General features: G+C 46.3%; 1 protein-coding gene across 1 annotated transcript in view; it reads right to left on the bottom strand.

The window, feature by feature from the left end:
* Window positions 1-15,261, bottom strand: part of Csf1r (colony stimulating factor 1 receptor) — a 28,145-nt gene extending 12,884 nt beyond the window's left edge. The window contains exons 1-9 of the mRNA XM_004664770.2: window positions 15,025-15,261; window positions 10,300-10,557; window positions 9,639-9,923; window positions 8,365-8,501; window positions 7,682-7,841; window positions 5,151-5,337; window positions 2,715-2,830; window positions 2,458-2,578; window positions 2,180-2,370 (exon numbers count right to left, since the gene is read on the bottom strand). Of these exons, the coding sequence (XP_004664827.2) occupies window positions 2,180-2,370; window positions 2,458-2,578; window positions 2,715-2,830; window positions 5,151-5,337; window positions 7,682-7,841; window positions 8,365-8,501; window positions 9,639-9,923; window positions 10,300-10,557; window positions 15,025-15,082 (1,513 nt within the window). The 5' untranslated portion in view covers window positions 15,083-15,261. The remainder of the gene's footprint in view (window positions 1-2,179; window positions 2,371-2,457; window positions 2,579-2,714; window positions 2,831-5,150; window positions 5,338-7,681; window positions 7,842-8,364; window positions 8,502-9,638; window positions 9,924-10,299; window positions 10,558-15,024) is intronic.
* Window positions 15,262-26,667: the final 11,406 nt, after the last annotated feature.

Below are 26,667 nucleotides of genomic sequence, written 5' to 3'. Positions count from 1 at the left end.
GGGATCTCTGAGTCACCTCCCTCGCCTGAGGCTGGACCAGAGAGCTGCCTGGAACAGAATAGGTGTTAATGGATGCTTGTTGCAGGCTGGGGAGATGGCTCAATGGTGAAAGGCACTCGCTTGCAAAGCCTGCTATACCAGGTTTGATTCCCAAGTACTCCTATAAAGCCAAATGCACTAAGTGGCACATGCATCTGGAGTCATTTGCAGTTGCAAGGGTCTCTGGCATGCCCATTGCCTCTCTCTCATTTAAAAAATGTTTTTAAATGCCTATTATGGGCTGGAGAGATGGCTCAGCATCTAAAGGTGTTTGCTTGAAAAGCTTGATGGCCCAGGTTTGATTCTCCAGTGCTCACATATGGCCAGATACACAAAACAGTACACGCATTTGGAGATCATTTGCAATGGCAAGAAGCCCTGGTGCATCCATTTCCCCACCTCTGTCTGCTTGCAAATAAACTATTTTTTTTAAAGCTCCCTGTTTTGTGCATGGAGGGCCCCCTTGCCATGAAGACCCCGAACTTTCATAAGCTTTCCTACAGATCCTCCTCTAGATAGAGGCAGGGAGGAGAGCCTTTCCTGTGGCCATCCTAGCTCTGAGGCCTGTTCAGAATCACAGCCTCCAAGGCTGGGGACCTCTGGTGTCATGCAGTGCACCAAACCCCCCTGGCCTGTGCTTAGCTACTGCTTGCAGGTACACTCCCAGAAATGGCGCCTCGCCACCTCCACCTATGAAGATTACACTTGAGTCCAGCTCCCAGCATCCTTGGAGCTTCCCCACATGTCCTTTGGAACAAATGGCCCTTTTGAAGGTCTGAGAGCAGATTAGGGGCTCTGGATCTCCTCTTCCTTCGAACCTCTGAGCCTAGTTGTTTCCTCCCTCCCTCCCTCCCTCCCTCTTTCTTTCTTTTCTTTTCTTTTCTTTTCTTTTCTTTCTTTCTTTCTTTCTTTCTTTCTTTCTTTCTTTCTTTCTTTCTTTCTTTCTTTCTTTCTTTCTTTCTTTCTTCTTTGAGGTAAGGTCTCGCTCTAGCCTAGGCTGACCTGGAACTCACTCTGCAGACCCAGGCTGGCCTTGAACTCACAGCAATTCTCCTGACTCCTGAGTGCTGGGATTAAAGGTATGGGCTAATTCTCTTCATATGTTTGGAAGGACATCATTGTATCCCTATGCCTGGCTTGGAGCTTGGGTGCAAGGTCAGTTTCACCTCTGCCATGTAGGAGATGAGCCCAGGACTTCTCTGTAAGTCTTGGGTTTATCATTCTCCAAAGGGAGAGGCATAAAGGACTTGGCTGCCAGAGGAGTAAGGGCTCACTGACTTGATGTCTGGCACAGGGGCAGACACAACACAATGTTGGCTTTATTAACACCTGTTACTGGCAGCAGGTGACACAGAGCAGCAGTGGCAGGGGACATGGGCAACAGTGGCTTCAAGCCAGTGGCTGGACATGTGAGTTATGTGATCTCTGAGCCAGGTAGAGGACAGAGTCCCATCTTATTTCTTCTGAAAAAGTTTTGACCAGGGCCTGGTATATATACACTGAGTGCCAAAACCCAGTTGTTAAGGGCTGGAGGGGTAACTGGGCTTTTGAGCACCAGAGACTAAGCCCATGTGCAGCCCTGGGGCAAAGCAGAGGAAAGCGGTCCAGTGTCAGTCCAGAGTGACCCTGAGTGGACAGGACTGTGTCTCAGGGCTGGGCAGGGAGGCAGAGGGAATTGGGAGAGAGAGAGAAGGCCAGCCCAGCTGGCCCTGGGCTTGGGATGAGCTGTGTTTCCTCATCGTACTCCCTTCTCCCTCATCAGGCTCACCTCTGACAAGCCACTGGTACCTGTGCTGAACAAGTGCCTTCAGTACATATGGCCCCATGTGCTTGTAAAGTGGTGGGTGAGTTCAAGTGCAGGGATAAGAACTGCAGGGCCAGGTTAGGAGTCCGCTTGTTCTTCCTCTCCGGGTGGAGAGCATTGTCCTGTTGTCGCAGCCCCTTCCCTTTCCTCTCTGCTTCAACCCCAAGGGCCTGGACCCACCATGGTGCCACCTCTAGGGCCCCGTTGCTCAGGAGAAGCTAGGAGCTCAACCTAGAGGTGGAACTCAGCATGGATAGGGTCTGCATAAGTAGGAGTCCCTGGGGGCCAGTGGTCTCCAGAACCCACCCTGGTAAAGGGGGAGGATTAAAGGCTCACCTATGGAGACAGCCCTATAGGACTGAGAGCTGTTCCCCATGCTGTTTAGGGCTCTGCATGCGTAAGTCGTGTTGTGCTCCAATGTCCCAGTAGCCAGCTGGCTCTGGACCATTACTTTGTGGAAGGGCTTCCAGCTCAGGACTTCAGGGTGGGAGTCCCTCCAAACCTTCAAGGCCTGACCCTCGTTACACCTGGGAGGAATAGACCACAACTCAAGATTGCAGCGTCGTCCACATCAGCATGTCCCTCAGCCCATGGGGGTGTCAGATCCTACTGACCCGTCAGTGTGGCCACTGCACTGCATCCATGTCACATTGGGCTGGGGGTACCCAGAGGCATCACAAAGTAGAGTATCAGAGCCGTTGACAGACATCAATGTGACACTGACTTCTGGGGGGTCTGAGGAGGAAAGGAGGGATAGAAGAGAAAGGACTCATCTCTCCAGGCCTGGGCTTGGGGGCAACCCCTCTCTTGACCATGTGCACTGAGCCTCCCCAGACACCAGACCCCTGGGCAGCCATTCCCTGTCACTTACATTTCAGTGTGAGTGAGAAGGTCAGATTTCTCCAGCTTCCTTTATTCCACACCTGGAAGGAGTAGTGGCCAGCCTCCAAGGGCTTCAGGCGGGGTAAAGAGAGGACAGATGTGTACCTGTAGGACAGATGAGCAAAGATGCCATGGACCCCAGCATCAACTGGAATCCTTGGAGCTTTCTTTTTGCTAAAGTGTCTGGGCACAGAGGCCTTGGACTCTATATGTTGCTGAAGATGACCATGAACTCCTGATCATTCTGCTTCTGCCTCCCCAACACCAGAATGACAGGTATGCATCACTACCCACGGTTTATGTGGTGCTGGGGATTGAACCCAGGGCTCCAGGAACCCTTGGCAAGCATTCTGCCAATTGAGCTATGTTCCCAGCCATTGAGACTGAGGAGAACACTGAGCCTTCCTAGGTCTTCACTGGTCTCACATGAAATAATTCCGTCCCCCGAGGTTTAGTAGAAATGTTTACAAGGTGTTGGAAGGCACCTCACAAGTCACTTCTTTGCTACTGTCATTTCACAAGCACGGAACTCCTGCTGACAATCCCTAAAGTGCCCACCCTGCCAAGGGACTATGAGAGGGACAAGAGACAGGATGTAGAACCCGGGGTCTGAGCTGTGTTGCTACAGAGACCAGGGGTCAAGTTCTGGTGCCATGTTTCTTGGGCCTTGGGGGTGATGCTGATGATACTTAATTCACAAGCATGTGCTGAGGATTGAAGGATGCATGCTTAGAGTACCTGAAAGAACCAGATGCGTTGCAGGCATTCACTTTAGCAGTCTCTTCTATTACAGAAAAGTCCTGGAAGCAAATGCTAATGACAGAAGTCACCTAGGACTGATTCCAGTCAATTTCTGTTTTATTCTTTTATTAGTATCTATTTTATAATTGCCCATAATGAATGTACTGTTGAGGTAATAAATGCATTTTTGATATATTTATTTATTTATTTGCTATCAGAAAGGGGGTCAGGCCTCTAGCTGCTGCAAATGAATTCCAGGTATATGTGCCACTGTGCATCTGCCTTTTTTTTTTTTTTAACTGAGGACTCAACCCTGGGTTATTAAGCTTTGCAGGCAAGCTGAGCCATCTCTTCAGCCCCGTTGGGAAATTGTCTGCAGCCACCACTAGACTGAAGTCCACATGCTCAAAGGCAATATTGGGCTGCTGTGTGGCTCTGTGGTTGAGTGTTCATCTAGTAGGCCTGAGTCCATGGGCCAGAAAAGTAAGACCCTGAAGACAAAATCCAGCTGGAGACAGGAAACAGATTCTTACAGTGGTGGGCATGTGGCCAACACAGATCTCTGGGAGTGGACAGGTACCAAGAGTTCAGGTGGGGAGGGTGCATATATCTTGAAAACAGCCATAGCTTGGGAGGAAGGGTGGCCACAGGGAGGTTCTTCGGTACTCTAGGCCTTTAGGAAATGAATATGATTGCATCCCTCTGCTCCCACACTTGTGTGTAGCTGGTGCTTCATGTAGTCAATGTCATGAGTGGGTCTCGGGGTGAACATCACTGGGGTGTGGATTCCTTCCTACATTGATGTTCACCATGAAGAGGAGGGAGGATAAAGCTGGGATCTCCCATGAGACTGTGAGAATGTACACCCCAAGAAATGGTAAAGTTGTTGAGGTTAGCACTGGGCTTCCCAAAAACCTGGAGCAGGGGATGGAGGGATAGTTTAGTGCTTGCCATGCAAGTATGAGGACCTGAGCCCAAACGAGAATGCACATTAAATTAGGTTAAAAAGAAAACTGGGCTAAAGAGACGGCTTAGTGGTTAAGGGACTTGCCTGTGAAGCCTAAGGACCCAGATTCAATTCCCCATTACACATGTAAGCCAGATGCACAAGGTGGTGCACGCATCTGGAGTTTGTTTGCAGTGGCTGGAGGCTCTGGTATGCCCATTGTCACGCCCCCCTCTCTCTCTCCGTCTCTAATAGATGAATAAAAATAAATCTGTTTTTGAAAAAAAGTAAAGAAAATCTCAGTGTGGTGGCATGCTTATATTCCCAGAGCTGGGAGGTAGAGCTAGGTGGACCCATGTGTCTCACTAGCCAGCTAGTCTAGCCTAATTGGTGAGCTCTAGGCCAATGATAGATCTTATCCCAAGAAAAGGTGGATAGCCCTGATGAATGACACCTGAGGTTATCTTCTGGCTTCACATTCATGTGCACATGTACCTGTACACACATATGCACCTACACACAGAATTACACACGCATACACACAGATGGCCGAGGAATAAGACAACTTTATCCAAATCTCAAACACAGAGGTCTGCTGTCAAGGTTCCACATAGAGAAAGGGCAATATAGAAAGAGCAGGGGACTTGTCCAATGTCACACAGCAAGGATGGACAGGACCCAAGCATCCTGATTCCAGGCTAAAGCATCCCCATGTGTCAGTGGTGCTGACAGGTGTACCTGTATCTGTCCTTGTTGGTGACAAAATCAAGCGTGGGCTGGTAGTCAGAGAAGGGCCCCAGGTAAGTCCAGTTAAAACCTTGCAGGCCAGGGTAGGCCTCTACCTTGACTTTGAGGGTAAGACTCTCACCCACAGCCACCTCTTGCACAAGGCTCTGCTCAGAGGTCAGGTTCAAGTAGGCAGTCTCTGGAAAGCACACAACAGATCTGGTGTTAGTGGGGAGATGCTCTTGTTCACCTGTTCACTGACCACACACCCTTGACCCAGTCTCTGAGCAGTACTATGTGCCTGGCTCAGTCGCTAGTCCCAGCCAGAACTCACCTCTTAACATCTCTCTTCCCACCACTGTCTACCTAGTGTTCCAAACCTTTCTCTACCTGTAGTGCCACCCTGCCAAGATCTGTCACTGCCCGCTTTTATATTAGGGCCCTAACTTGTCCTTTCCTTCCCTTATCTCTCTACAGTCTATGACAGATGCCGGGCAGCCCTATGAAATCTGTCCCATCAAGTTTGGTCATGCTAACCCTCCAGCAGCTCCCCACCTCGTTCAAGAAGAAAGCCTAGGGGTCTGGAGAGATGGCTCAGTGATTAAGACACTTCCCCACAAAGCCTAAGGCCCCAGGTTCCATTCCCTATCCCAGGACCCACATAAAGCCAGATACACAAGGCTGTGCCTGCGTCTGGAGTTCGTTTGCAGTAGCTAGAGTCCCTGGAGTGCCCATTCTCTCTCCCTCTCTATCTGCCTCTTTTAAATTCTCTCAAATAAATAATAAATATTTTTTTAAAGAAGAAGAAGAAAGCCTAATTCTTTACACTGGTCCTCAAGGCCCTGCAGATCTGTCATCTCCCAATTTACCTCTCTTATCTCATCTTGTACCTCTCTCCTCTCCCTGCACCCCAGCCCCACTGGCCAAGTTGTTCCTTGACTGTGGCATGTACAGTTCTGCCTTAATGGTGCTGCTGCCCTGCCACCTGCCGCTTTCTTGCTCAAAGTGCCAGTGGCTTGCCCCTTCACTGACTTCCAGCCAGCACTCAAACATCAGCATTACATTTCCCCTGCAAGCAAGGCACGACTTGCTTTGAAAATTAACTTGCTTACGTCTTGTCTTCTCCCACTAGCACATGAGCTGTGTGTGGGCAGGGGGTTTGTGGCTTTTTTTTTTTTTTTTCCCGAGGTAGGGTCTCTCACTCTAGCCCAGGCGGACCTGGAACTCACGATGTAGTGTCAGGGTGGCCTTGAACTCATGGCAATCCTCCTACCTCTGCCTCCCAAGTGCTGGGATTAAAGGCGTGCGCCACAATCCCAGCCGAGAGTTTTTATATTTCACTGTACCCTCGCCCCAAGGCATGTATGATGAGCACACCCATTTGTTGAGTGACTCCTGTATACCTGCACTAGAAAACAGGATAAAGAACTGTAATGGGAAGATCTTATGTGTGTTCATTCCTCTGTACCCTACAAACCTAAGGGCTGGCACTTCCTCTCCCTCCTCACCAACTCTCCGAACCCACAACATGTGGCCATGGTCAAGCCACACTGATGTGACTCAGAGCCTCTTCCCACCCTTGAAAACTTGTGCTTTGCTTTAGGGCTCCCAGTCAATGATGGCCACGGCTCCCACCCAATCACCCCAGCCGCAGCCAACAGGACACCCCAAGCCTCTCATCCCTAACCTCCAGAGCTAGTAAGTTCTGCCCATGATCACTGCTAGGTCACTGCATGGCTCCTCTAGATCCCCACAGTGTTGACACCCTTATACAGTTTCCAGCTTGAGCCCTCACACCGGCTGTCATGGCCGCCCCCTAGACTCCACTCCGTCGCCTCCACCCAGCGTGAGGCTGAGCCTGCTCACGTGACATCTCCTCTAGAGTTAGGCAGGATGTACCTTGTAACTATGTGGTGTACCCCCATGTAGTTAGACAGACCCTCTTCTAAGTTTTACTGTTAACACCCCCACTTTAGGAGAGGCACAGAGAGGTTGGGGTGGGCCAAGTTGGAATGGCACCCAAGAACCTGTGTGTTCTGCACTCTGTGTACAGTACAAGTCCTTCTTCTCTAAAACCATCTAGGACCTCCCACCAGGGAAAGAAGCAAATTCTCCACATACTTTAAAGCTCCTTCACTATTGGCTTCTGCCTTGTCTCCATTCCCCTGTGGCCACAGCTCACACCTCTGACATTCTTGTTTTCAGCTGCTACGATTTCTTAGTAACTCCAGACTATGCTCTTTGCCCTTGGGCTCTGTGCACACAGTTCCCTTCCATTGGTACCCTGAGGCCCAGTGACCTGTTGCAGCTTGAAAGCCTCAGGGCTTTCCCCATACTTTCCCCATAATCATGCCACTGGGCTCAGTGGGAATGCAGCAGGGAGCTACTGGGCCATCTCCAAAGGGGCTCTGAGGGAGAGAGGGCCTGGGAAGCTTTCCAGGGTGCCACCCAAGACCAAGCCATACTTTCCCCTTCTTCAATCTGCTTCCTCCTCCCTGCACTCCGTGGACTTCTGTAGGCCCTCCCCATCCTCTGATGCTCACCCACCACCCGGAAGATCATGGAGGTAGAGTGGGTGCCCAGGGCATTGGTAGCTACACAGGAGTAGTTGCCAGCGTCTTGGAAGCCTGCATCACTGAGGTTGAGCGTCAGGACTTTTTGGTAATGGTTATCATGGAAGTCAGTTTCTTGAGCAATTCTGAGCTGTAGCCAAAGGAAATGGAGAAAATATACCAAGTTTGTTTAGGAGTAAATGTCATTCTCAGTCTTTAATATCTGTTTGTCCTTAGCAAGAGATTGAATTTTGAGCCTCAGTTTCTTTATAAAATGGGACAAATACTGGTCCCCTGGCCCAGGGTTTGACTAAGGGTAGATAGATATGCAAGGCAAATTCTCAGAGCTGGGCCTGGCAGGGATTCTTGGAGGCAGCAGGGGCAAGTACTTCCCGAGGACCCTCCTCCTCCCTCTGCTAGAGGTCTTTCTGAAATAACCTGCATGTTGCCACCTTTGAAGAGAGCCTAGGAACTTCTTTGTCAGTTGGAAGAGACTGCTCTACAGGCTGGGGCAAAAGTCAAGAGGGTCTTCAGTCCTCCTCTCTGGTCTCTGGGCCACAGCCATGTCCCCTGCCCAGAGAGCTAGCTCGGGGTGAGGCTCAGGTCTTTTCTCATGGGGCCTCTGAGAGGGTGAGCAGACTTCTCTATGTCAACCTCCTCCCCTGGGGACTGACCTTGATGTCTCCATGTTTGAGGAAGACACTGAAGTCAAAGTCCACATTGGTGGCTGAGCACACGATCTGGGCAGCCTCCCCTCGAATTCGCACCAGCTCTGCAGGCTCCAGTGTCAAGGTTGGGGGCCCTGGGAGGACTAAGGTTGGACACAAACTCCCTGAGCACTGAGACCCAAGTGGTGCTCTGTTCTCCACCATGGGCCAGGCTACAGGCTAGGGTCCCTCCATCTCCCCTCCCAAACCATGGAGGCAGCTTTGATACTTTAGTTCCTCCTGTCTCCCAAAGAGTCCCTGGTAAATTCACCTTCTCCACTGACCCAGCCCCACCTGTTCTCACCTTGGAGTCCTATCCATCCTGAAGGCCAGCTTCCCATCACCCTCCGAATACAGATCAAAGCCCACGGCACGCCCCTGAGCCTGCAGCAGACCACCCACCTATGTAAAGTGCACTGCCACCCACTGCCTCCTTGCCCACCACAGGCCCCTAATACTCGCCTTCATGCCTGCAATACTTTCCTTCTATGCTTTGGAATGATGGCTGTTCTCCTGCCAACTTGTCCTTGCTGCCTGTTTATTCCCAGTGGTGTGTATCAGCCTGGGGTCTTAGGCATGCTGGGCAAGTGCTGTTCCTCTGAGCTACAACCCTAGAGCTTGTGGGTTTGAGGTGCGGCCTCACTATGCAGCTCAGGCTGGCCTGAGACTTGCCATTCTCCTGCTTAGCCTCCCGAGTGAGGGGATCACAGATGCGCACCACCACCCTCAACTCGGTGAGGCTGTGTGTAGCAGAACTCACCTCCCAGCTTTCTCCAGATGCTCCTCTGGGAACATCTCCAGATGTGTCTTTCTGCACAATTATATATAGTTTTTGGTCTGGCTCTTCAGTATAATATCCAGGCTAGAAAGGTGACATCTCTGGCAACTAGCATGGCACCTGATACACAGCATCCATAGAGCTCTGAGTCTACGGCTGTGACTCAAGGGTACTCTGATACAGTCTACTGGGGCCCAGGAACACCGCAGGGTGTGAGGAGGGCACTCACATGGTGAAGTGGCCCACCCCGTGTGCTCTTTGACCATTTGCCCTGGTTAGCTAGTCAGTGTGGGTCATATGCTCAGAGTCCTGCCCAACACTCCTCATCCTATAAAGGACTGAAGATTGGAAGGAAGAGGAGAAAAGAAGGTATCCTCTGAGCAACCCCACCAGCTCTGTCCTCCATTACTGCTAGCTCTCCTTCCTGTCTTCATGCCTGACCGGTCCTTTCCTACCCACGCACCCTTTTGCACTTTGAGCCGGATGCTGATGGATGTCCATGCCACACCGCGCACCATGACTTTGCACAGGTAGTCCCAGCCATCAATGAACTTGACCTTGTGGATGGTGAAGCCATTCCAGAGGGAGAAGGAGTAGTTGGTTTGGCGCAAGACTGGTCGGCCTCTCAAACGAACCAGTGAGACATCAGCCTGTATTGTGGGGTCAGTGAGCAGGCAGGGTAGCAGGGCATCCTGGCCCTCGAACACAGTCACCTCTTGTGCCAGTACATTCCAGGGGTGTCTAGGGTCTGGTGAATAGAGGAAGTGGGGTTCAGGGTTACAATGGAACATTGGTGATGGGGGTTGCAGAAGGCTGCGGTCACGTTGTACTGAGACCATTTGGGGGGGTTCTTTAAAGTGGCTTCTGAAGTCAGGTGCCCCCGGGATAGTTGATGCTGTGTGGCCTCAGGAAAGTAACTCAGCCCTTCTAACTTTCTAGAAAATGGGTACAATTATAACATCTATTTTCCATGGCTCTTGTGAGGACAGCAACAAGTCATTCTGGTCAGCACTCCACAGACTCATAGCTGGCTTATTGTGAGTGCAGACACTCAGAATCAGCTCTCCTGCAACAGAGCTAAGCCTACTGGACCAGGCCTGGCGGGGCATGCTCCGATTTCTCACCTTTGACATAGAGGTGGATGGTGGCACTGCCCCCCAGAGGGTCTCCGAGCTCATTGCAGCGATAGGTTCCTGTGTTTTTGAAGGTGGCGTTTCTTGTGGTCAGGATTCTGCTGGGGGCATCAGGATCCAGGGTCCAGTGAGAAGAGATGGGCCCATCCCATTCCACACTGCTGTTGCCCACACACCGCAGGGTCACTGCTGTGCCTGGCTCCACAACCAGCTCTGGGCCACTGGGGTCGATGACCGGGACTCCCTGACCTGAAAGGGATGGCAGATAGGAGAGAAGAGCTGCTCAGGACCTTGGCTGAGATGGTGCTGGTGTGGGAGTCACCTTGAACAAGTCTTTGCTGCCCGGACATTCGTTTAGCTCCTGGACCTGCTTGAGGAATGACTGACACATCTGACACCTAGGAGACCCTTCTCTGAGACTAGGCCTGGGATCCCTCTTGGCCTCACCCATGGGCTCTGTTCCTCCTGGGTCCAGACTCCTGCCTTAGTCCTTCCTACTGGGATCACTGTCCCAACAAGAAGGGAACCTTTTAACTCTGGGTACAAAGTAGGCCAGAACTGCAGCACCCAGCCCAGAGCCTCACTTAAGCTCAACAAGCAAATGGAGAATGGATTCCTTGGGAAGAGGGAAAGGCATGTGGATGTTAGCGCAGCTGGAAGAAAGTGAGGTTCTAAAACTTCCCTCTCGTCGTCCACCACTGGAATGGCAGGATAGCCCAGAGCCCCATACCTCAGTCTCCTTACCTGTGAGAGGACAATTGTCACACCCACTTATTTTCATGTGAACCAGTTTAGATGCCTTTGGAACATTATTTGCCCCCATATAAAGACTCATTAGGTCCAGGCTTGGTGGTGCCCGCCTTTAATCCCAGCACTTGGGAGGTAAAGGTAGGAGGATCCTGTGAGTTTGAGGCCATCCTGAGGCTACATAGTGAATTCCATGTCAGCCTGGGATACAGTGAGACCCTACTTTCAACCCCCCAAATAAATAAAAAATAAATTAAATTAAAAATTAAAAGACCCACTGGGGCGATGGCTTTGTGGGAGAAGTGCTTGCACACAAACGTGAGGACCTGAGTTTGGACCCCAGCACTCATATAAAATGCCAGGACCCACAGCTGTAGTTTCAGCACTAAGAATTCCTGGGGAGTTACTAGCTTGTTAAGCCAAATTGATGAGTTTTGGATCTGGATTTTTGAAAAAATAAGGTGGAGTGTGATTGAGGAAGATTCCTGCCATCCATCCATCTGTGGCCTCCACATGTACGAACATGCCTGTGCATGAATACCTGCACACAGGCATGCACTCCACACAGGGCACTTGCTAGCAAAAAACAGAAACAAAGAGATTCAGGAGGGCCAGCTGTGATGTTTATGTTTAGGCTACTTGTGGTACCCATCTGTCCCCAGCCTTGCCAGTTTTCTGGGAAGCCAATCTCTTTTAAGGAAAATTTGCTTGATGGAGAAAGCAGAACTTGAAACCCTTGCCAGTCCTTCAGGGAAGAAGGCCAGTTGCCTCTGCAGAGTCAGCATTTTTCCAGGGCCTGAAATAGGGGTGAAGGGGGAAGTGAGATCAGCATTCAGGCCTACAAGGGGCTGCCAGGCGCACCCAGCCTGTGTGGGCGGAAATCCATTGCTAGTGCCCTGCTGGCCGGGGTTTCCGCCCAGCTTGGGTACTTCTATCAGAGGCATTCTCACTTCTGCTTCCTGGCCCTCCTGACCAATGCCCCTCTTGAGACAGTGAGAGACCCCATGAGAGAAGGACAGAGTTCTGGGTATCGGGGAACCCTGCGCTGTGAGATCTGGGTCTGCCATCCCCCTTTTGGAGTGCAAGCCTCCTACTCTGCTGATGGGGACACAGCGACATGTCAGGGCTTCCGGCTCTCAGTGTTATGCAGTATTCCCAACAAACACTCCTTAGTGGGCACTCCACTTCAGGCTCTCAGTGTTATCCAGTATTCCCAACAAATCCCTTAGTGGGCACTCCACTTCTGTGCTGGTGCCCAGAACTGGAAAGTCCTCTCTCCAGTAATTGTAGCCTGGCTCAACATCTGCACTGATTTTGAGCCAATCACAAACATGCAGCTTCCAATCAGCTAGAAATGGAGCAAACTGCCAGGGCTGGCACTGCCCTCCCGTGCAGTGTGAATAGCATGAACAAGTGACAAGCATCCAAGGCAACTCTCACGGAGTGTCAGGGCTCAGACGGGGCTCACACCAGTGGGGCTGGGGATCCTGTGAGCCCTTTTCACATGAGGAGGTTGCTAACCTGCTGGGGTGATCTATTCAGTGGGAATAATCCAATGTCCTCAGCGAAAGGGGACAGGAAGCTCTGGCCTCCCGTTCATGCCATATTTCTGATGTTCTTCCTGGGCCTGGCAGGCCAATATCTAAAGATTTTAATTGTTAAAGATCACAGGGAGGCCAGGCATGGTGACTCATGCCTTTAATCCCAGCACTTGGGAGGTAGAGGTAGGAGGATCTCTGTGAGTTCAAGGTCACCCAGAGACTACATAGTGAATTCCAGGTCAGCCTGTGCTAGAGTGAGACCCTACCTCGAAAAACCAAAAAAAAAAAAAAAAAAAATTCACATGTAATGACCTTGGATTCTGTGATTCTCTGCTAGTTTTCTTTTCTTCACCTGTCTCATACTACTCCTCATCTCCCTCCCCTCCCCCAAGCTGCTCTGCTCTGCCCTATCTTGTCAGGAAGTGTGGTCAGGGAGAGGCATCTGTCGTGTTTCCTTCTATCCTACTGTCCTGGATATTCATGCAGGACACAGCTGACACACTCCATTTTCACCACCAACTTCCCCTGTTGCTGTGGCTGGCAGGAAGAAAAGCCCGCCCAGCCCCCCCCCCCCCCCCAGAGGCTGTGCACTGAAAGATCACTGACCCTTTGTGCTTGTCAATTCTTGACCTCTCGGTGCAGCCCCAAATTCTCTCTATGCACCATACTTCCCACTTGCATGACTCCCTCTACCATCAGCTCCAGGCTGCGGAAGTTCCCCCAGCACCCCTCAATACTCCTGGGACACCTCACCCAGGGGCATGCCCCATCCTGCTCAGAGAGGAGAAGCTGGCTTTTCTCTACCTCTGAGTGCTGGACCACCACTTCCAGCCCTCACAGCCCACTCACCACCAGTCTGCTGAGCTGAAAGCTTAGGTTTCTCAGAGTGTATTTCCCACCTTCTTTTCTCCGGGAGCTGGACACTGGACAGGCAGAGGAAAATCTTCTAGAATAGTCTCCCCCAGTTAAGTCTCTACCTTAAAATTTGGGAACATAAGCACATGCATTTTCCCATCCATCCTGTCTTTTTTGTGTATGTGATTGTGTGGTCTGTGCAGCGCATGTACATGGTGTGTGCACTTGTGTGTGCACATGTGTGCACCTCTTGTGCATGAGTGCAGGGGCCAGGGGAGGACATCGGGTATTCTCTCTCCTCTGTTACTCTTCTACCTTATTTTCCTGAGGCAGTCTCTCATTGAAAACAGCTGTTCTTCAGTTAGACTGGCTGACGAGATTCTCCGGTTGCCTCCCTCTGTCAGCACTGGGGGTTTACAGGCCCACATGCCTGCCTTTCTGTTAAGTGCTGGGGGTTACAACTCAGGTCCTCATGTTTATTCAGTAAGCATTCTTCCAGCTGAGCCATCTTTCCAGCCAAGGATCTATACTTCCAAATGGCTAGAAATTATATAACAATAGGAAAAAGCCAGCAGTCACACCAATGGGGTTAACTGTGGCAGCAAAGGATCTTTTGTGGGTCTTTACCTTACCACGGACCAGTTGCACCAACTTCCCAGAGACCTTTTATGTTATGGGGACACTGAGGGAGGCTGCCCCGAGGCCCCTTTGCATAGGCAGGCAGTACAACATAAAACATGTGTGCCAGGTCAACTGGAGCCCAGATGTGCTTGCTGGGCCTGCAGACCACTCACACCAGCTCTTATCTTTAGTCAGGCACCCCCTGAGATGGAAGTTCTCAGTAGCTGCTACTGCCTGGGGAGTGGGAAGGTGGGAGAGGAGAGTGTCCAGGAGGACCCTGGCTGGGTAGACCCTCACCGGCCTTTCCTGGCCTCTTTCTAACCCTAAGCCTTTCTATCTCATGTCAAACTACTCCAGAGCTGTGGCCCAGAAAGGTTGACCTCTGGTCCTTCCCTCTGACCCCTTACTCAAACCTCCCAAAAAAGGCCACTGCTTCATTGGGTCTTTCTGAACTAGGCCCTACCTAACCATGGACTTCAGGCTACAGAGCTGATAGGATCACCAGGACTTCTCCACTCAGAGGGCAAGAGCAGCTACAGCAGCTCCTAGGAGCTTGTCACAAATACAGAATCTCAGTTGCTCCTGAGATCTGCCACACCAGAATCTGTCTGGTAACAGGATCCCCAGGCCATGTATGCACTGGAAACTTCCCAAAGCATTGTTTCATATGGTCCATTATCTCCACCTCCCACCCACCAATGAATAGATGTGGACACAGATCCTGAGAGCATCAGGTGACTTCTCAGGACAACAGTGAGTCAAAGGCTGAGCCTGGATAGATTCACAGCCTGGGCCAGGCTGGTTCCACCCCACGTACATCTTCTTTTCCCTTCAACAAATCCATATTCCAATGCTAGAGAGATAGAAACAGAGTGGTGGAGGGGACCTAGTAAAAGTCAGGGATTCCAAGTCTTCTCCGGTACACTGCCAACACTCCCAGTTCAGACCTTACCGTGCCAAGCTGTGGCCACCAGCAGGACCAGCAAAGCCCGTGGTTCCATGGCCTCCATGGAGTAGTAAGGAGCTGATGCAGGGCTGGAGAGTGCACAGAGCACAGGGCTTCCAGATACTAGCTTCACAGGGATGGCGACAGGCAGACATGCGTTCCTTTCTGCTGTACTGGCTGTTGGTTTTGTTTTCCTCTTCCTCCTTTCCCTCCTCCTTGAGGCGATCCTCTTCTTCCCCTTTCAGCTAGGCTAAAAGGGAACCACAGAGTTTGGAAACCTTAGGTCTCTAGAACAAAACAAAACCATGACCCCTGAGAGAGGAGGAGCATGGGACTAATTCTGGGGGTGGGTGGGTACCTCACTAAATTTGAGAGACTTGTGAAGCTATCTCCAAGGAAACTCAGGAGAGAACCATGCCTCAGAGCAGACAGCAGTGAGTCAGTAGCACAAATGGAGGTCTCCTGGGTGACCAGTGGGTCTGGCTGAACTGAGAGAAGTTAGATGATATAAGGCAGATTGACCATGAAATTTTCTGACTTCTCTCATCTGCCTTCAATGTTGAAGGCATCAAGAAAAGAGGAATTAGGCTGTGACGACAGTCCTAGTCCAGGCTCCTACAGCAGCATCTAGCAGTCTCTAGACATTGTCATAAACCTGCAGCTTCCTTGGGCAAGTTTGATAGACAAATCAGCCCATGATAATATTCTCCTACTATGTAGGAGCAGTCAACCCCATGAGGAAAATTGAGGCTAACCCGAAGTAGATTAGTCATGCCCTATAGGCACTATCCAACTATGGTGTTAAAGGTATTTTATTTATTTATTATCAAGAGAGAGAGGGAGAGAGAATGAGAATGGGTGTACCAGGGTCTCCTGACATTGCATACTAACTCTACACACATGTACCACTTTGTGCATCTGGCTTTATGTGGGTACTGGGGAATTGAACCCAGCCAAAAAATTTTACAAGCAAGTGCCTTTAGCTGCTGAACCATCTCACCAGATCCCTCTCCAATCTTGACCAGTAATGATTCTATGTGAGCCAACTTGTAGAACCAGAAGCAAGATATGATTAATTCCACCACTCACTCTGAGCAGGACTACTTGGTAATTCATACCTGTTACCTCTTCCCCTATTCTTTCTGTATTTAAACCCAGTTTTACATTTTCTGTTTGATTTCTGGGGCAATTGGCCAGATGCTATTTTTTTTTTCCCTCAAGGTAGTTCAGGCTGACCTGGAATTCACTATGCAGTCTCAGGGTGGCCTCGAACTCATGGTGATCCTCCTACCTCTGCCTCCCAAGTGTTGGTGTATGCCATCAGGCCCAGCTCAGACCTTGCTCTTTTGGGACTTACCAGAGTCAAAGTCCCAGGGCCTAAGACTCTAGTAACAATATTGTGAAACTTGTCTCCATTTCTGTTTCCTGGCACTCCCTAAAATCCTTGGAATCATCAATGTGTTGTCCTTTTATAAGCTAATCAGTTGACTGGGGGTTGGTGCCCCTAGGTAACTTCAGAATGGGATCTACTTGTCAGAAAGCATGAGGCAGGACTAAAAGTTTGAGATTTTTAGCCCTACCCCAACTGGTGGAGGTTCCTGGAAGGTAGCATTCCCCCATCTCCTTTCTTGTTCATACCTCTCCCTGATCATCTTCTCTGATGGTCTCTGGTGTCCTTTTTATGACAAACTAGTAAATGTGCCCACCAGCCTGCACTAAATCAAGAAGCGACTAGAGGACTGGGGAGATGGCTCAGTGGATAAAGTGTGAGTACCTGAGCTCAGATCTCCAGAACCAACACACACACACACACACACACACACACACACACACACCCTGGACACTGTAGAGCTACTGTCTGTAATCTGTGCTTGAGGTGAGGCACAAGGTGGAGATAGGAGAACCACTCAGAAGTCTGCGAAGCAGTGCACAAGAGGTTCTGCTCATATAAGCTGGAATACGAGGACTGACCCTTGAAGCTGTCCTCTGACCTCCACTACACGTTGCAGCACAAGCATGCCCACACTCGCACATATGAACACACACAGACATACATGAAGAAAGCGGTCACTGGCATCTGAAAGGGGGGTTAGGATGGAGACTGAGCCTCTTGCCTCAGGGCCGGAGCTCTCTCCAGGTAGATGGCTGTCAGTAGCAAATGTACTTAGAGGGCACCCAGCAGGTGTCCGCTGCGGAACAGATTGGAATTGTTTGGAATGGAAGATTGTTTGGAATGTGACATAATCCCTGCCCACCACCCACATTTCCTCCTAGGTGTCTTCTGTGTTGGCTATAGAGAGAAGAGGAGAAACATTCTGTGTTTCCCTATATTCTCAGTGACAGATACTATGGTCACTCTTACTCTGCAGACAGGAAAGCTCGGATGTCTTGAGTTTGTCCATGGCCACACAGCTACCAAATGGTGAATGTGGACTCTTCTATAGTTCTTTTTCAAAATATTTTAAATTTTAATAATAATTTAATTATTTTAAACCGTTTTAAAATATTTTATTAATTTATTTGAGAGAAAGCCTTCTGCCTCTGCAAATGAAGTCCAGATGTTACAGAGTGGTATATGCCCCTTTATGCATCTGGCTTTATACGGATACTGGGGAATCAAACCTAATCTGTCAGGCTCGGCAAGCAAGTGCATTTAGCTGCTGATCCATTTCTCCAGCCCATGCATTTTTTTTAAACTGGCATTTCTTTGTCCCCTCCTTTCTGTGACGGGAATTACTTTTACATCTTGTTTTTGTTTGCTTGTTTGGTTTTTGAGGGAGGGTCTCTCTTAGCCCAGGTTGACCTGGAATTCACTATGTAGTCTCAGGGTGACCTCAAACTCTCTGCAATCCTTCTACCTCTACCTCCTGAGTGCTGGGATTAAAGACATGCACCACCACACCCGGCCTTACTTTTATATATTTTAGTTGATTCTTTTAGTATTTTTCTTCTAGAAATAAGAAGCAATTTAAGTACTAAGTAACGTGGTTACTTTTTTTTCGAGGTAGGGTCTTACTCTAGCCCAGGCTGACCTGGAACTTGCTATGCAGTCTCAGGGTGGCCTTGAATCTATGGCAATACTCCCATCTCTGCCTCTCAAGTGCTAGGATTAAAGGCGTGAGCCACCTTGCCTGGCTCTGAATTTACTTTTTTTCTTTTATTTTTTGAGGTAGGGTGTCATTATAGCTCAGGCTGACCTGGAATATACTATGTCATCTCAGGGTGGCCTTGGACTCACAGTGATCCTCCTACCTGTGCCTCCTGAATGCTGGGATTAAATTTGCTTTTTGGTTATTTAAATTTTTAAAAATTTATTTGTGAGGTAGAAAGAGAGAGAGAGAGGTGGGGAGGGAGAGGTGAAGGGGGAGAATGGGCATGCCAGGGACTCTAGCCTCTGCAAATGAACTCTAGATGCATGTGCTGCCTTGTGCATCTGGCTTACATGGGTACTGGGGAATCAAACCTGGGTCCTTAGGCTTTGTAGGCAAGTGCCTTAACCTCCAAGCCATCTCTCCAGCCCTGAATTTGGTTTTTGAAACTGAAATAAATCTTAATACATCAACTCAGGAAAATGAACACTTTCTTTACACTCATATGTGTGTTTATGTATGTATATACTTGTTTCCAAGAAAATGTTTTGAACTTTTAGTAACCATGAATACCAACCAACACTGATTCAAAACAAGATAGAAAATATGAATAGCTTGTTATAAGTGAAGATATTTAATTAGCAATTAAGACTTTACCAGCATGACATCCCAGAACCAAATGTCTTGACTGATGATTTCAACAAACATTTAAAGAAGAACTTATACCAATTTTTTTCTCAAAGTTTTTTTTTTTTCTTTTTTTTTTTTTAAGATGAAAGAATAGCCAGGCATGGTGGAGCACATCTTTAATCCCAGCACCTGGGAGGCAGAGGTAGGAGGATCACTGTGGGTTTGAGGCCACCCTGAGACTACATAGTGAATTCCAGGTCAGCGTGGGCTAGGGTAACAGGAGTGCCTCAAGACCAGCCTAGGAGGCATAGTGATATCCTATCTCATAAAAGAGGGGTGAGGGGAGAGGAAAAGAAAAAAGAGGAATGGAAAGAAAAAAAAGGAACACCACAAACCAATGTGGATGTAGGAATAGGATGTAGGAATATAGTTGCATGGTTCTTTAACAAAATATTAGCAAGCCAAATCCAATAGCATATTAAAAAGATTATACTGCCAGGCATGACGGCACACGCCTTTAATCCCAGCACTGGGGAAGCAGAGGTAGGAGGATAGCTATGAGTTTGAGGCCAGCCTGAGACTACATAGTGAATTCCAGGTCAGCCTGGGCTAGAGTGAGACCCTACCTTGAAACCCCCCACAAAAAAAAAGGAAATTAAGAAAACAATTGTATTTGTAATGGCATCAAAAATTGAGAATATACTTACCAATGCAGTGCAAGACTTGAACACTAGTAAAAAGAAACATGCTTGAAAGAAATTAAAAGATCTTAATTAAAGGAAAAGGTTGGTAGATTTTACGATGTTGAGAGGGTAATACTCCCCAAGTGATGTGTAGATTCAGTACAATCTCTGCCAATATCCTACCCATCATCTTTTTATTTCATTAGGAAGATTACATTAAGGGATATAATCAAAACATTCTTGAAAGGAAGAACACTAACAAACTGGTCATCCAAAGACTGAACTCGCATCCTTGCTTTCATGCAAAAAATAATGGAAAATGAATCAGATAAAAGGTAATGCTGGGACTGGAAAGATGGCTTAGTGGTTAAAGATGCTTGTTTGCAAAGTCTGCTGGCCCAAGTTCAATTTTCCAGCCACCTAAGCTGGATTGACATTTTTTTGCAGCAGCAAGAGACCCTGGCATGCATACACGTGTGCAAACATGTGCATGTACATGTGCATATGTTCAAATAACTTAATTTTTTAAAAGATGGAGCAAAGACACCCTTATGCTGTACTCTGACTCCACAAATGTGCCATCACACCCATACACAAACACAAATACATAAATAAAAGAAAAAGGACAAAAAAAGTTAATAGAGGGAGGCAAAGATAGGAGGATTACCATAAGTTCAAGGCCAGCCTGAGACTACATAGTGAGTTCGATGCCAGCCTGGGCTAAAGTGAAACACTACCTTGGAAGAAAACAAAAGGTAATAGATATTTGTCCAGAGAGATACACAAATGGCCGACAATGGAAAGATACTCAGCACATGTCATTGGGGAAGTGTAAAACCAAAACCACAGTGAGATAACCTGTCACGTCTACTAAGTTTTTTCCCCAAAACCCAGAAAGTAAATACTGATGCAGATGTAGACAAACAAGAAGCTTTGCATGCTGCCGGTAGAGATGTATTCTGATGCAGCTGCTTTAGTAGTTAATTTGGAAGTTTCTCAAAGGGTTAACTACTGAATTGCCATATCACCCAGCTATTCTACCCCTAGGTATAACCACAAGACTTGAAAACAAAGACTCAAACATACACATGACATGCAATGCAACACTATTTCTCAATGGTGGAAACAGTTAACAAATGGATAAACAAAATGTGGTATAGTCTAACAGTGGAATGTTATTCAGCCACAGAAGAAATAAAGTACTGCTGATACTTACTACAATATGAGTGAACCTTGTGTCAAGTAAAAGAAACTGGACAAAACATCACCTATCACATGGCTGCCCTTAGAAGAAACACTTCATAGGTAACTCAATAGAGACAAACTGGAGATGAGTGGTTGTTTCCAGAAGAAAAGGGAAGTGGCTGTTTAGCAGGCACTGACTGCTAGGTGGGTATGAGGTTTGCTTGAGGAGTGGCAACAGTGTTTTAGAATTCTATGAAAGTGACAGTTGCACAGCTCTGCAAATGTACAAGGTGCCTGAACTGCATGTTAAAATGGTTAATGTTTCATTTTATGTTGTAGGAATTTTGCTAAAAAACCCACAAAACAAAAAGGGGGTAGACATTTCTTAGACAAACAAAAACTGACTGTATTCACAGCCAGTGCCACTACAAAGAAAGGTGTGGGGAGTTCTTTAGACAAAGAAGTATGATACAAACCAGAAATCTGGACATATATTTTAAAAATTAAAAGTAAAGATTGCTGAGAATGGGCTCTGGGTTCAAGTGAGATATCCTGCCTCAATAAAATAAAAAGGAACATGATTTGAGGAAGACTTTACCCCATATCAACTTCTGGCCTCCCTATTCACACACATGTGAATATGTACCCCACATATGTGCACCACATGCAGAAAAGATAAAAACATATGTTAAAGCAGACTTTTGACAATTTATTCTGTAAAGATCTCAATAAAAATGTTAAGTAACTAAGTGTGGTGGTGGCACACACCTTTCATCCCAGCACTCTGGCGGCAGAGGTAGGAAGATCCCTATGGGCTCAAGGCCAGCCTGGGACTACAGAGTGAGTTCCAGGTCAGCCAGTGCTAGAGTGAGACCCTGCCTTGAACCCCCCCCAAAAAAAAATTAAAATAAAAAAGGAAATCCTGGTAAGTTTTTGGGCCATCTGATCTTTGTGGTAATTACTTAACTTTGCCATTGTAGCACAGAAGCAGCCATAGACAGTGTGTAAATGCTGAGAGTAACTGTGTTCCTATAACACATTGTTTTTAAAATTTATTTATTTACTTGTTTATTTGAGAGGGGGGCAGAGAGAAAGAGGAAGACGGAGAGAATGGGCACACCAGGGCCTCTAGCCACTTCAAATGAGCTCCGGATGTATGTGCCACCTTGTGCATCTGACTTTACATGGGTACTGGAGAAGCAAACCCTGGCCCCATGCTTTTCAAGCAAGAACCTACCTGCTAAGCCATCTCTCCAACCCCCAACACATTGTTGGTTTTTTTTTTTTTTAACTTTATGAACCTAGCTGCAAAAATTCTCAACAAAATATTGGCAAACAGAATACAAGAATATATCAGAAAGATCATTCACCCAGACTAATTAGGCTTTATCTCAGAGATGCAGGGTGGTTCAACATACGCAAATCAATAAATGTAATACATTATATAAATGGACTGAAGGACAAAAATCACATGATCATCTCATTAGATGCAGAGAAAGTGTTTGACAAAATCCAAAATCCCTTCATGATAAAAATCCTACAGAGACTAGGAATAGAAGGAACATATCTCATAAAGGCTGTTTATGACAAGCCTACAGCCAACAGATTAGTAAATGGGAAAAAATTGGAAGCTTTTCCACTAAAATCAGGAACAAGACAAGGGTGTCCACTGTCCCCACTTTTATTTAATATAGTACTGGAAGTCTTGGTCATAGCAATAAGGCAAGAGACACGCCTAAAAGGGATAAAATTTGGATAGGAAGAGATCAAGTTATCATTATTTGAAGATGACATGATTCTATATATAAAGGACTTAGAGTTAGCTGATAAACACCTATAGCCATGTAGCAGGATACAAAATAAACACACAGAAATCAGTAGCGTTCCTATATGCTAACAACAAACACACAGAGGATGAAATCAGAGAATCACTCCCATTCACAATTGCATCAAAAAACAAAAAAAAAAAGTATCTTGGAATAAATCTAACTCAGGAAGTGAAGGATCTCTACAATGCAAACTTTAAAAGACTCAAGCAAGAAATTGCAGAAGACACTAGGCAATGGAAAAATATCCCTTGTTTTGGATTGGAAGAATCAATATTGTGAAAATGGGAATCTGACCAAAAACAATCTACACATTTAATGCAGTTCCCATCAAAATTTGAATGGAATTCTTCACGGAAATAGAAAAAAAAATCCATGACCTCATAGTGCCTGACACTACCTACACAAGAACATCAAAATAGGAGAAAAGACCATGATGTTAAAATAAAAGAAAGACTGATTGAGAGGAGGAAGGGATATGATGGAGAATGGAATTTCAAAGGGGAAAGTGGGGGGAGGGAAGTCATTACCATGGGATATTGTTTACAATCATGTAAGTTGTTAATAATACATACATACATATATATATATATATATATATATATATATATATATATATATATGAAATTACTGATTCTGATGAGCTTTAAATATTGTAAAGATTTTCATGTCTTCATATTTAAGCCAAAAATGGTACTACATAATAAATATTTCTTGTTTATTTTGAAAAAAGTCAGAAATGAATAGAACCCGGGAAAAAAAGAATTAGAGAAAAATCAATAAAACCAAAGCTATTTTGTTGAAGAAAATTAATAAAAGTGCCCAAGATAGTGAAGCAAAAATCCATAAATTACACATATCAGGAATGAACAAGTAAATATCACCATCAATGCTAAACTACTCTATGACCATAAATCCAAAAACTTGAATAAAATGGATAAATTTTCTGTAAAACAGAAACTGTTAAAACTTACTCAAAAGATAGATAACATAAACCATCCCACATCTAATTTATTAGACAAAATCTACTTATAAGCCTTCTAAGAATAAAATCCCTCCAGGCCCAGGTGGTTTCACTGGAAAATTTTACTATCAGTAAGAAGTAAATATTTTATATGTATTTGATATTTAAATATTACAGTAAATAATGTAATAAATTCTTGCACAACTTAGTATGAGAGTCTATTTTCCCCTGATATCATAACACATAAGAACATATAAGAAAATGAAACTAGATGTGGTTGAAAATATGTTTGCTCAGCAAAGTGCTTATTGAGCAAGCATGAGAACCTGAGTCCAATTCTAGAATGCACATAAAAATGCTGTGTGTGGACATAAAGTGGCTTTGATGTCCATGACCTCACTGTGCCTGAGACTACCTACACAAGACCATCATAAGAGGAGGGAAAGATCACGACATCAAAATAAAAGAGAGACTGATCGAGATGGGGAAGGGATATAATGGAGAATGAAATTTCAAAGGGGAAAGTGGGGGGAGGGAGGGTATTACCATGGGATATTTTTTATGATCATGGAAAATGTTTTAAAAATTGAGAAAAATAAAATAAGATTTAAAAAATCAAAAAAAACAACCCAAGATTTGTGCACAGAATATGGTCAGGTGTCCTGGAAACAGAAGCAGCACTTTCCCATTAGAAAGAGCCGCTCTCCAAGACACACTGAAATGTGACAAAACAACATCCCAAAGCCACCACTGATTGTTTATATACAGCATGTGACCTAACAATGGTCTTCACATTGTAAAGTAATTGCAAAAATTGCTAAAAGAATCCCTGACATGAGAAAATAATATAAAATTCCAAAGTAAATTTCCATTAAAAAAAAAATGCTGTGCCTGTAATCCCAAAGCTGGAGAAACGGGCAAATCTCTAGGGTGCAACAAAAAAGGACAGTATTCCTGAGGAACGACAGCTGAGGTTGTCCTCAGCCTTAACATACATGCATGCAGGTCTATCTGTACTGACACATGCCCCAGTACACACATGAGCATGCACACACACACACACACGCACACATACACACACAAAGACAAGACAACTATAGATCAATGTCTTTTATAAACATAGTTTCAAACTACAACTGTTAACAAAACAAACCTAGGAACAGATAAGGAGGAAAATGCACCAGATCCAGAGAATATTTATTACAGAAATTGAAGTTTTGTTAGATTCTCAGAAATTAAGTAGTGACTTTTTTTTTTTTTTTTTTTTTGAGGTAGTATCTCACTCTAGCCCAGGCTGACCTGGAAATCACTATGTAGTCTCAGGGTGGCCTTGAACTCACAATGATCCTTTTACCTCTGCCTCCCAAGTGCTGGGAGTAAAGGCATGTGCCACCATGCCTGTTGAAGTAGAGAATTTTACCATATCAATGCACATCATGTATGCATAACAGCAAATGCAGTATTGACAGTATTCAATGCCCATTTCTAATTTTATTTTATTGTTTTTCAAGATAGGATCTCACTTAGCCCAGGCTGGAATTCACTTGGTAGTCTCAGGCTGGCCTCAAACTCACAGAGATCCTTCTAACTCTGCCTCCCAAGTGCTGGGAATAAAAGGCATATGCCACCACACCCAGCTCCATTTCTATTTTTAAAAAAATTCTCACCAAATTACATGGTGTCTCACACCTTTAATCCTAGCACTCAGGAGGCAGAGTTAGGAGGATCTCTGTGAGTTTAAGGCCAGCCTGGGCTAGAGTGAGATCCTCCTTCAAGAAAACAAAAAACCAACCAACCAACCAAACAAACAAACAAAAAAACAAAGAAAGCAGGGCTGCAGAGATGGCTTAGTGGTTAAGGCCCTTGCCTCTGAAGCCTAAGGACCCATGTTCTACTCTCCAGGTCCCACATAAGCCACGTGCACAAGATGATGCAAACATGCAAGGGGGCACATGCACACAGATGGCCCATGCATCTGGAGATCAATTACAGTAGGTGGAAACCCTGGCATGCCAATTCTCTCTCTCTCTTTCTCATAAATAAAATACCACACCCTCCCCAAAATAGAAAAATAAAAAAGAACACATAAAAAAGTGGCACCAGCAAAAACAAAAACAAAAAATATTCCTCTAATATCCTATTGAATGGTGAAAGAATGAATGTTTTCCCTGTAAAACTAAAATAAGAAACAGGGCAAGGATGACTTTGCACTTTTAAAAATACATTTTATTTAGGTTTTTAAATTTTTTAACTGATTTTTACTTTTATTTATTTGAGAACACCAGAGAGAGAGAGAGAGAGAGAGAGGGAGGGAGGGAGGGAGGGAGAGAGAGGGAGAGGGAGAGGGAGAGGGAGAGAGGGAGAAACAAAAAAATGCATGTACCACCGTGTGCATCTGGCTTATGTGGGTACTGAGGAATCGAGCCTCAAGCCGGGGTCCTTAGGCTTCACAAGTTCTTAACCACTAAGTCATCTGCCTAGCCCCATTATTTAGTTTTTTAAACTTTTTTATTGACAACTTCCATAATTGTACACAATAAACCATGATTCCCTCCCCCTCCCACTTTCCCCTTCACAAATCCACTCTCCATTATATCCTCTCCCTCTCTCAATTAGTCTCTCTTTTGTTTTGATGTCATCATCTTTTCCTCCTATTTTGAGGGTCATGTGAAGGTAGTGCTAGGCACTGCAAGGTCATGGATACCAAAGCCAATCTGTGTATGATTGCATTGTAAGCAACCCTACTCCACCTTTGGCTCTTACATTCTTTCCACCACCTCTTCTGCAATGGACCCTGAGCCTTGAAGGTGTGATAAAGATGTTTCAGTGCCAAATACTCCTCTGTCACTTCTGCTCAGCACTATGGTGCCTGTTGGGTCATCCCAGTCGTTGCCACCATCTGAAAAGAGAAATTTCTCTAAACAAAAGTGAGAATAGCATCAATATATGGGTATTAACATTAAGAAAAATGCTTACAGGTTAGTTTGGTGAGCATTTAGCCATAAAACAACAGGCGTTACACTCCTAAGGCTCATGACCTTCCCCACCACAGGTATTTGGTTAGGTGTTCATTACCAGGCATGCATTCCCTCCCATGGAGCAGGGCCTCCAGTCCAGTTGGAGAGCAGTTGGTTTCTCCCATAACAGACCTGCTACTATTGTTTGGTCATTTGGCCTGCTGGCCAAACTTAAGGCTTGCAGTGTTCACTATTATTTATCACCACTGATGACTTCTCTCTCCCATAGGGCTTCATGCAGCATGGCTTTTTTCA

The sequence above is a fragment of the Jaculus jaculus genome, chromosome 13, assembly GCF_020740685.1.
Source record: "Jaculus jaculus isolate mJacJac1 chromosome 13, mJacJac1.mat.Y.cur, whole genome shotgun sequence".
In the NCBI taxonomy this organism is placed as follows: domain Eukaryota; kingdom Metazoa; phylum Chordata; class Mammalia; order Rodentia; family Dipodidae; genus Jaculus; species Jaculus jaculus.
Note: the sequence above shows the minus strand (reverse complement) of the source record. Positions and strands in the feature narration are given on the sequence as shown.